The sequence below is a fragment of the Lolium rigidum genome, chromosome 1 (genome assembly GCF_022539505.1).
Source record: "Lolium rigidum isolate FL_2022 chromosome 1, APGP_CSIRO_Lrig_0.1, whole genome shotgun sequence".
Classification (NCBI taxonomy): Eukaryota; Viridiplantae; Streptophyta; class Magnoliopsida; order Poales; family Poaceae; genus Lolium; species Lolium rigidum.
Genome location: NC_061508.1, coordinates 200,585,807 through 200,597,271, shown reverse-complemented (window position 1 = coordinate 200,597,271; position 11,465 = coordinate 200,585,807). Strand labels below are relative to the sequence as shown.

At 45.9% G+C, this 11,465-nt stretch overlaps 1 protein-coding gene across 1 annotated transcript; it reads right to left on the bottom strand.

Annotated features, from left to right (window-relative positions):
• Positions 1–197: 197 nt before the first annotated feature.
• On the bottom strand, positions 198–4,498 carry LOC124682972. Its single transcript, XM_047217565.1, has 10 exons — positions 4,337–4,498; positions 4,030–4,190; positions 3,873–3,937; positions 3,672–3,712; positions 3,421–3,509; positions 3,225–3,338; positions 3,029–3,106; positions 2,722–2,787; positions 708–788; positions 198–614 (listed from the first exon to the last, which is right to left on the bottom strand). Exons 1-10 carry the CDS (start codon positions 4,476–4,478, stop codon positions 507–509), a joined length of 945 nt encoding a protein of 314 aa, XP_047073521.1. The 5' UTR covers positions 4,479–4,498; the 3' UTR covers positions 198–506.
• Positions 4,499–11,465: the final 6,967 nt, after the last annotated feature.

Genomic DNA, 11,465 nt, shown 5'->3' with positions numbered 1-11,465 from the left:
GGTCTTTGATACATAATAAATCTCAAATGTTCCAACTCCTCGTTGCCATCTGCAATCTCAAGTATATAGTGGTTGTGTTCGGTGGTTCGTTCAATGATCTGGATGTAATTTTTATTATGTTTGAGATCCTTTCACTGGGTTGAATGTTGATTTGAATGTGATGATACAAACAAAATCCTGTTTCCCAGAATAGCATGTAAGTTGGAAGTTTTTCTGAGTAACAGGAGAGGTGTTACAAATACAGGTTTGATTTTCATCCACATATTCACGAATCACCAGTACTCAAATACTGTGGTGTGAAAGCAATTACATTCGATCTCTACTTCTCTATTGGGGGCACCCAGCTGCTATTTCCTCGGCGCTGCCTGGTCCCAATCTTCGCAGAACAAAAGGTTGCCATGGATGTGATGTTCGAATCACGAAAGCATTCCAAGCGTTGCATAATAATGCTTGGACGCGATGGATTAATATCCCCGTGGTGTTCTCTTTGTCCTCCGTCAGTTGCTCTATTCTTCATTGCAGCCAAGGTTGAGCCTCCGAACTTTCATCTTTCCATTCAGCGCTAGTGCGAGGACGTCGTACTCTTCTACATACCACAGCTCCGCTACCTTCGCCTGAAACAGTTTTGAGATGTAGACTAACTGATGAATCCTGGCGTATTTGTAGTTCAGGATAAATTTCTGCGACATAAAGCAACAAAAATTTACCTGGAACCCACGGATCTTCCCGTTAACTTGTGCAACGAGGTCATGGAAGAATTTGATGTGATCAAAAGATGTCGTATTCTCCTACAAGAGTGTAGAACAAATATATATAAAAAGTGATGCCATATGAGACTAGATAAACGAGTACAGGCCATGTTAGAAAAATCAAGCAAACCTTGAGAGTTGAGAGAGTGAGCCAGAACTTGTTCGCAGAATATTTATATTTGCCTTGGATTAAATTAAACTGTCTACAATGCATGCCTGGTTTATAACTGTTTCTTTGCGTCCAAAATCATGAAATCTGATCGGCTATCTCGAATCATGAAAGAAGTCCAAATAACCCCTTTATGTACTGGGTTTGGGACGCTGGACCCCCCTAAGTTTGGATTGGGGCACTTAACCCCCCTAAGTATGCAATACCATGCAAATTACCCCTCTAGCGGTATTGGTAGCTGTTTTGCTTCACATGTACAGTGGTTTTAGCCAGCGTGTCATCCAACAGAGCAAATAATCCCCTGTTATGCCCACCGCCGGCGTCCCGTTCGCCACGCAGCTGTCTCCATCCACTCTGGCTGCCGTCCCGTTCGCCACGCAGCTGTCTCCATCCACTCTGGCTGCCGGCTCGCCGTTGACCTCTTGGTGAGCTACCTCCTCGTTCCCACCCATCTTCCTTTCTTCTCCGTCTTGGAAACGTGGTCTCCGTCCCATACCTGAGTGCGCACGCCATGGCCGCCGTGCCAAGCTCGCGCACTTCTGCCGTTGTTCAGCACAAGTGCCACGTCCAAGAAGGTCCACGTATCTGCGCACTACTCCGGCATCTAGAGTGCAGAGGGGCGCCTCCTATTTTGGGTCGCTGTCACCGGCTTAATTGATCTTCTCTGTTTTCCGTCATGCTCCCTGCCGCCTCCATGTATTTGCTTTGGATCACCAAACCAGCCGACCAAGTCATCCATCGATTCAGCAAAGCAACACTAAAAATCACATCGATCAGTCACCAGCACCACCACAACACCTTGTTGCTTGTTCAACTGATCCGCTCACGCATGGAGCCAGCCGGCCGTGCCCTGCTTCCCTTGGTCCACCACAGCGCACGCAACACAGCATCGGCCGTCCGCTCAAGCCGCTCCAGTGCCGCGCTCATCGCGCCCGCTTGGCCCGCCCCTTCCTGTCCCCTGCCGCTGTCGTTTTTCTAGAGACAGGCCGATCGAGTAGTGCAGCAACATCGGCCAGCGTCCCTGCCCGGGTCCCTCTCGCGCGTCCGGAGCGGCCGCTCCCGGCCGGGCCTCGACCATAACGCCACGGAGCCGCCTCCAGCGCCTCACATCCGCCATGCGCCAGCACTCTGCCCCGCCTCGCTGTCCAACGCCGCGCCAGTTCCGCGTCCGTGCAGTCCACCTCGGCGGCCGTGCTGATGTCTCTTTCTCACGCCGCAACAGCCTAGGACCTGCGCCGCGCGTAGGTTGTTCGCGTGCCAGCTCTTGGTCACCGCACTGCTCAACTTGCCTACGTTTTATCTGCTCCGTTCAATGCCACGCTGGCTAAAACCACTTATCCACTTGCATCAAAACAGCTACCAAAACCGCTATTAGTGACCGGAGAGGGTAATTTGCATGGTATTACATACTTAGGGGGGTTAAGTGCCCCAATCCATACTTAGGGGGGTCTACAGTCCCAAACTCAATACATAGGGGGGTTATTTGGACTTCTTTCAATCATTATTAATTCTGGACTTCTAGTAAACTTCGTACAACTCTAGAAGGATGTTGCTATGTATAAAATACACTAAAAAGCACTGATTAAAACAGTTTTAAAAGGGCACCGCGATGCCAAATGCACGAATAAGAGAAAATGTCACCACGATACCAAATGCACGAATAAGAGAAATTAGCATGTTTATTTCATTATTATATTGAAAAATCTTGCTAGATCACAGACAAAAGCATAACATCATGAGCTCGTCTCCAAACAATTCAGACACAGAAAATAGCAAAGAGAAAGTGTGATTTCAGCGAGCTACCTCTTGTGGAAGCTTAGGAGGTCCCAAAATTCGTGCAAAGGAGGTGTGAAGCAGAACAGGGTCATACTGTCACATGGATAAAATCAGCTTAGTCAACGGATCATCGACATGTGGGAAATAACAAGCGGACAGCAATCAGTACGTATGTAGAACCACTAGAATCAATCCTGAACACTGAACTTAATTAGTACAATGCTAGGTCAGTCAGTAGACGAAAGTTGTGTGCTCTTCTCAATGCTGTCATGCCAAGATTGATGCTATCTGTTAAAAATGGATCAGGTCACGTAAATCTAATAATTGCTCTCACCAATTGCTTTTGAGGTGCTCGAGGGAGAGCCTCTCTCAATTTTGAGCGGATGTCGGCAGGATCAGTACCAGATTCAACCTAAAAGGACCAAATCAAATAACCTATTTCAGTCTGAATACTTGTAAACTAGATGATGAAACACTTCCGCTCAACATGTTATCTGTCAGTAGAATAGGGTGTTTCAAGTGATCCAAACCTGCCACAGGCCAAGAAGAACTCCAGTTGATGTCAAGACCACTTGATCCAAGACAATTTGAATGGGACAAATAGCCTTAGTAACTCTTTTTACAGCATCGACTTCGGCTTCAATCTCAACAATACCGCACATAGATACATCAGTAAAAGCTGTAATCCCAGGCTCACACAAATCACAATCGGATGACAATATTTACCTCGGCCTTGGATGCTAAGATTGGCTCCAGGTGATGGGAGGCATGAAACATACTGAAGTGATACATACTGGAATTTTGGAACCAGATAACTGGCAATAAGAAATGAGCCAAGCGAAGTAAATCAAAATCATGTGCTTAAACAAAGGTGCAGCTTAAAGTTACAAAATGATACTCGCGCTGCTGCCTCGGAAACACTAGATGAAATTCTACGACTATGTTGTGTTTTCAAGGATCACAGAGCAAAACCTTACCTTTGTCAAAATAAGGAAGAAATACTTCCTTCACAGCCTTCCTGCAAGTCCAAATCGTACTCAGTTAGCACTGGTTTGCTCCCATTTGCATAGAAATAGCAATATTATCATCTCTGGTTGGCCTATTGCAGCCAAATCAAACTCATGTCAGCGTCAATCCTCGCAATGGCAGCTTATTCGCAACGAAATCTCATCACTTACGATATGACGGCCGCGAACTCTGGGTCCAGGTAGAGCACGTTCGCGCGCACCGGTGGGTCGGCGGCCTGACGATGAGAGCAGTCGCATTTCAGGAAACAAAAATCCATGCATGCCATGCGCAACCGAAAGGAGGAGCAGAGGGCGGAGAAACCTTGACCTTGAGTCTGGGCACGACGGCGCTGTCTCTGACGTCGAAGAGGTCCGAGAGCGTGAGCGACTGCGACGTCTCGCCGCCCTCCAAGAACGCGGCGCCGCGCTCGTCGAGATCCCGCGCCATCCTGCCGTACAGCTCGGCGCGCCGGGACGACACGGAGGTCCCTGGGGAAACCAAGAAAAAGAAACAAAATGCGCAAGATTTCATAGCCTGGCACAGTATAGATAGAAGGTGGAAGAAGACATCCGAGAAAACCGGAGGGGAGGAAAAGATGAAGAACTGCGAGCGGGGTGGGGGGAGGGAGAATTACGAGGGGTTGGGGTAGCGTAAGGGTCCATGGGCGGGCGGCGCTGAAGGAGGAAGATGAGGATGAGGATGGCGGCCGCTAGGAACCAGACGGCGCTGGCCGGAGATCTGAAGCGGGTGGAGCCGCTCCAGGCTTTCGTGGCCATCAATGGCACTTAGGCGTGTGTTCAGGTGCAGTCTGTCGATTTTCTAGTAGCAATGTAGCATCGATGTCATCAGTCCTGTTTACCAGGACTTTCTACTCATTTATTTTACTCATTTTTCTTTTTTGCCTTGAAAGACTTTACTTTTGTTTTCACAGAAAGTTTACATCCGCGCTCCTCGTATGAAAATTTTGGAGTTTGAAGATGATGGCTTAAACAGTTTCTATGGAGATTTGACTCTATTGGTACAAAGAATCATCGTTGTTTCGATATAAAGAAGATCAAAACCATGCATGCCCTTAGCTCCCAAGGGTGACCAGATGAAACCCTAGCTGCTGCGGCCTTTATATCTCCTCCCCTTCGTGTCCACCTTGCCACTGACGGGTAGGTGGACGGAGCTTGCTTCTTTTGTTGGAGGAGTCCACAAATTCATGTTGGAACGACCCAAGAAGACGCACACATCGGCGGAAGGTTGGGGGAGCAACTCATCTGCTCAGATTTTCTCGATGGCGGTAGTGCCGCCGTGGCTTCAATGGTAGTGCGACAATCGACCATGATAGAGGCTCCCGATCACGCGAACCCTAATTAGCAACAATGGTGGATCTATCTGGTTCATATTTTCCGGTGGCGACAACGACGAAGGAACATCTTCCCAATCCCTCGCATGAGACAATTTACCACCTCACATGGCGGGCTAGATACATTCGGACGTCGGCTGCCTCCAAGGTGTTCACGTGCACGTCAGCTATTTTGCTATCGGCAACGCGGCCCCAAGCTATAGACCATGTCTATGGGGTGAATGTGGACTGGTTTTTTGCTTCTATATTGGAGGCACCTAGCAGTATGTCCTAGCGACCGGCAATCCCATGCTCGATCCAAGGATTGGGGTGCTCCACATGTCCATGTAAGTCTGCAAAAATATATTTGGTGACTCTAATTCTACCCGAGTGTGGGTTAGGCATTTGTGTGAAGGTCCCCAAGTGACTGGCCTATCGACTCTATGTGGGCAGTCTAGAATCTGACTGGCCTATCGACTCTATGTGGGAAGTATGAAATCTTTTTGTTATAGGGTCAGTGTTAATGGAGAGCGTCCCTAGACGTTGCTCAACAACATTGTGCAGGCATGGTTCCATCTATGTAGCTAGGTTCCACCAGGACGTGTGCGGATGTGCAATGATGGATCAGCAGGCGGTGGCAACTCATATTGTAAAATGTATTCATGAACTTCTGTATTTATATGAGAATTTTTTATAACTGCACAATATGTGGGGTTCCAAACATGTTTTACATTGATTTTGCGGATTTTCCACAAAGTCCTCTTTCATTTTGTTTCTAATGTTGCACAACATGAAACCCTACTTTGCATATTTTTAAGTTTTAGGAAGCTTTTGGATGTCAAATGGACCTCAATTTTGTGCCTGGAATTTTTTTTGGAACAAGTGAGAAGAAGTGGAGTTGGAGCACCATGGGCCGGCCAGGAGGGCCCATGGACCACCCTGGGGTCGCGCCCCGTGGCTCATTTTTCCTCGTTCTTCACGCCAACAGACTCATATTGACCTAAAACCATCTATGTATATATATGCCTGATATCACAGAGTCGCGAGGGGCAACCGTGAAACAGATAAACACCGAAACAAAGTCATACCTCCAAAAATTGGAGAGGGGAACGCAGTCGGAGTCTCCACTTGTTTCTCCTCCGCCTCCATCAACATCGTCACTATCGCCACCATCATGATTAGGAGCAGTCCAACTCTAGGCCATGAGTTTGTGGAAGTAACTTGGATCGTTTCTCTCTATTTACTTCACTAACTAATTAGATCCACATGAGCTACCTACATGATTATGGTCATTTATGTATTACATTGATGGTGAATATTTTGTTATGAGATGAGTTATGAGATGATTGGCATACATGTGCTTGATGTATTAATAGATACATATGTTACATGTTCATGTATGCTATCTCTGATCAAAATTGTATGCAAGAACCCGTGAGAGGGACACATGTGTTAGTCGGAATAATCTGGTAGTAGCATGTGGATTGTGACACAAAAATTACTTGCTGCTAATGTTTTTACCTTTCCAATGATTACCTCACTAGGGATTAAAGAATACATATGCTATTGTTCATCTGGCGACATTCTTAGTGACCTTGTTTGCTCAAGGGAATATATTGTTAATCAACATCATGCCAATGTTCTTATTAACAACAGTGCTATATTATTTCTTAAACATGGTTGAAAGAGTTTTCTATTAAATTACTTTATTAAATTTTCTATCACTTATAACTTGTTACTTGAAGCTATATTCATGCCACCGTGTTAATGAGAAATAGGTTAGGTGAAACCATGAATCCTAGTCCATTTCAATTCATAAGAAACACCTTTTGAATTGCTTTGCTTGATATTTTACTTTTAGTTGTAGTTAAATCCAAAATATAAAAAATACATTGCATTACCATTTTATTGTATTTGCTTTTGTCTGGTCTCGAGTTCCCAAGGTGAAAATTGTAGGTTTGGTCTTTATTGGTTAAACCTGGCAATGGCGGCAATCATATGATGTTCCCTTGTTGAAGGGCATTATTTAGAGTTTGGTCACACCTGAAAGTGCATTGAGCCCCCTGTGTGGTTTTGGTAATTAATGATAATCCCTATGGACTAATGGTTGCATTGAGTTATATGTGTAGGAGTTGTCCATAGGCAATGCTTGAACGATTAGTTGGAGTCAAGATTGTAGTACGAAGAAGTGAGTGGAGTATGGGGGAGCAATCCGCAAGACATCATCTTCATCAAGCGAGCACAATCAAGAACGGCGTTTCATCTTGTTGCGGTCAAGATCATCATCATCAAGCTCAAATGGAAGATGCAAGGTTAAGGTTTGCTCTTGATAGGGTTTTATCTTACCGGTCTCGTGGTTTAGTTGGGGGGGTTTATAGGATAATGGTCGTACTATCAAGGGGCTCTTGAGTAAGTAACTCGATCGTATCGTTCGGAGTGCGGTCAAACCTTTGCATCCTTGCATCATATCTCTTGGTTGTTATTTGGATCTTATCCATGTGGTGTTTTAGATCTTGTGATTATTTTCATGACAAGCTCTAGTTCATCGAAAACGGTTTTCGCGTATATCACTTGTTGCGTTTTCGAGTTGGGTGGTTTTATCGGTTTCTTGTATTGAGGGGTTTTCACTCTAAAAATCATATAAAATCACCCCCCACTAATTTCCATATTTTCAGTTTTTGTGGGGGTAGCTCTTGTCGTCCTCTTTCCAACAAAAATTGGTTTCGTCTCATTTGGTATTACCAATCTCAAGTTATGTGCATTTGAAGTTTGGTTTTAAAAGAAAAAAAAAGGAAAACGCCCGGAGCCTCCGCTCGCGCTACCGCTCACCTAGCCCAGCTCCCCGGTAGTCCTATGGCCTCCTAGAGCCTTTTTCCGGTACCACAACCGGTACCTGGCCTGGAGGTACCGGCCGGCCCAGACCGGAGGTTCCAGCCTCTCCTGGTTGCACAGCAGCGCACGCCCCGCGCTAGGCCCCGCCAAGCCACCAGGCCGCCGCGCGCTCCACTCGCCTCCCTGGCCCGCTCGCCCCCACGCTGGCCCCCGCTCGCTGCGCCACGCGCTGCACGCCACGCTCGCCCGCTCGCCACGCACGACGCTGCCTCGCGCCCAGCTCGACCGAGCCGCTCGCCCGCACACCTCCCTGGCCCGCTTGCCTCGCATCGCTAGCTCCCGCTCGGCCCCACGTTGCGCCCGCACACGTGCGCCCGCCCGCGATGGAGCGATGCTCCCCCGATCCCCTTGCTCTTTTGGCTGGCCGCTGCGTGGGTGGGCTGGGCGGTAGTACCGCAGCCCACCAAGCGGTACTACCGGCCCTAGCCGGATTTTTCCTTTCCCCAACGGGCAGAAAATAAACAGCCCCCTATTTAAGCCTTTCTCTCTCCATCTCTTGAAGGGGCTTCTTCCTCCTCTCTCTCAAGCCTCTCTCTCCACCATTGTTGTTCATATTTGAGCTTGAGATCTTTCTCCCCATTCCATGATTCTTGCATCTATTTCAGAGAAAGTTTGAGAAGATCTAGATCCACACTTTGACCAAACCAAATCACCTCTTTGTGAGGGAATCTTTGGGATCTAGATCTTGGGGTATTTTGTGTTCCCCTTTTAATTCTTCCTTTCTTATTCCCCCAATAGCTTTAGTAGCTTTGTTGGAATTTGAGAGTGAAGGATTTGGATCATCTTTGTGGTGTTCTTGCCATTGCATTTGGTGCATCGGTTTGACTTCTCCGCGGTGATACGTGGAGGTGAAAGTTCGTGAGATATTCACTTCGGGAGCTTGTTCCACTTGGGTCTTTGGATCTGATACGTCTCCGACGTATCGATAATTTCTTATGTTCCATGCCACATTATTGATGATATCTACATGTTTTATGCATACTTTATGTCATATTTATGCGTTTTCCGGAACTAACCTATTGACGAGATGCCGAAGGGCCAGTTGTTGTTTTCTGCTGTTTTTGGTTTCAGAAATCCTAGTAAGGAAATATTCTCGGAATCGGACGAAATCAACGCCCAGCATCTTAGGATCACTCGAAGCCCCACACAACACCCTGGCGCGGCCAGAGGGGGGGCCGCGTCCCCCTGTTGTGTCGTCGCCTCGTCAGCCCTCCGACTCCGCCTCTTCGCCTATTTAAAGGTCCCTAACCTAAAACCTCGATACGGAAAAGCCACGGTACGAGAAACCTTCCAGAGCCGCCGCCATCGCGAAGCCAAGATCTGGGGGACAGGAGTCTTTGTTCCGGCACGCCGCCGGGACGGGGAAGTGCCCCGGAAGGCTCCTCCATCGACACCACCGCCATCTTCATCAACGCTGCTGTCTCCCATGAGGAGGGAGTAGTTCTCCATCGAGGCTCGGGGCTGTACCGGTAGCTATGTGGTTAGTCTCTCTCCTATGTACTTCAATACAATAATCTCATGAGCTGCCTTACATGATTGAGATTCAGATGATGATGCTTGTAATCTAGATGTCATTATGCTAGTCAAGTGGGTTTTACTTATGTGATCTCCGGAGACTCCTTGTCCCACGTGTGTAAAGGTGACGAGTGTGTGCACCGTGTGGGTCTCTTAGGCTATATTTCACAGAATACTTATTCACCGTTATGAATGGCATAGTGAAGTGCTTATTTATATCCCTTTATGATTGCAATGTGTTTTGTATCACAATTTATCCGTGTGCTACTCTAGTGATGTTATTAAAGTAGTTTATTCCCCATGCACGGTGTAATGGTGACGAGTGTGTGCATCGTGTAGTACTTGGCGTAGGCTATGATTGTGATCTCTTGTAGATTATGAAGTTAACTATTCCTATGATGGTATTGATGTGATCTATGCCTCCTTTCGTAGCGTGAAGGTGACGAGTGTGCATGCTATGTTAGTACTTGGTTTGGTTATGTTGATCTGTCAGTGCACTCTAAGGTTATTTAAACATGAACATCGAATATTGTGGAGCTTGTTAACTCCGGCATTGAGGGTTCGTGTAATCCTACACAGTTAGTGGTGTTCATCATCCAACAAGAGAGTGTAGAGTCTAGCATCTATCTATTTATTCTGTTATGTGATCAATGTTGAGAGTGTCCACTAGTGAAAGTATGGTCCCTAGGCCTTGTTCCTAAATACTGCTACCGCTGCTTGTTTACTCGTTTTACTGCATCCGTACTTCCTGCAATATTACCACCATCAACCACACGCCAGCAAGCACTTTTCTGGCGCCGTTACTACTGCTTATACTTATTCATACCACCCGTATTTCACTATCTCTTCGCCGAACTAGTGCACCTATTAGGTGTGTTGGGGACACAAGAGACTTCTTGCTTTGTGGTTGCGGGGTTGTTTGAGAGGGATATCTTTGACCTCTTCCTCCCCGAGTTCGATAAACCTTGGGTGATCCACTTAAGGGAAACTTGCTGCTGTTCTACAAACCTCTGCTCTTGGAGGCCCAACACTGTCTACAAGAATAGAAGCACCCGTAGACATCAAGCACTTTTCTGGCGCCGTTGCCGGGGAGGAAAGGTAAAAGGCACTTATACTCCGGTCCCAGGTAAAGTACTTTTCTGGCGCCGTTGTGTGTGTGCTCGAAGCTATTTCCTTTAGCTCCTGAAATTGCATCTTTTTGTTTCTTGTTTACACTAGTAAGGCATAATGGAAAACAACAAAAATATGAGAGATCTTTATGAACTTTATCTTGAATTAGGACATGATGTGTTTGAAGAGAGAATTAAAAAACCCATGGAACTTTATATGCATGCTAATGGGAATGTTATTAATATGAATGCTTTGAACACTATTGTTGCTAATGTTATGGAAAATTCTAAGCTTGGGGAGGTCGGTTTTGATGAAAATGATCTCTTTAGCCCTCCGGGTATGGAGGAGAAAATTTACTTTGATGATACTTTGCCTCCTATTTATGATGATTATAATAATGGTAGTCTTTTGGTGCCGCCTACTATGGAGGATAAATTTGATTATGATTACAATATGCCTCCTATATTTGATGATGAGAATAATAATGATAGCTACTTTGTTGAATTTGCTCCCACTATTACTAATAAAATTGATTATGCTTACGTGGAGAGTAATAATTTTATGCATGAGCCTCATGATAAGAATGCTTTATGTTATAGTTATATTGTTGAGTTTGCTCATGTTGCTACTGAAAGTTATTATGAGAGAGGAAAATATGGTTGTAGAAATTTTCATGTTAATAAAATGCCTCTCTATGTGCTGAAATTTTTGAAGCTACACTTGTTCTATCTTCCTATGCTTGTTACTTTGCTCTTCATGAATTTGTTTATTTACAAGATTCCTATGCATAGGAAGCATGTTAGGCTTAAATGTGTTTTGAATTTTCCTCTTGATGCTCTCTTTTGCTTCAAATACTATCTCTTGCGAGTGCATCATTAAAACTGCTTGAGCCCATCTTAATGGCTATAAAGAAAGA

Coding starts and splice junctions, on each gene's coding strand:
- LOC124682972 (XM_047217565.1), bottom strand. CDS start 4,478: ATGGCCACGAAAGCCTGGAGCGGCTCCACCCGCTTCAGATCTCCGGCC. Junction 4,191..4,336: donor TTACGCTACCCCAACCCCTC/GTAATTCTCCCT, acceptor TGGTTTCCCCAG/GGACCTCCGTGTCGTCCCGG. Junction 3,713..3,872: donor GAGTTCGCGGCCGTCATATC/GTAAGTGATGAG, acceptor TTGGACTTGCAG/GAAGGCTGTGAAGGAAGTAT.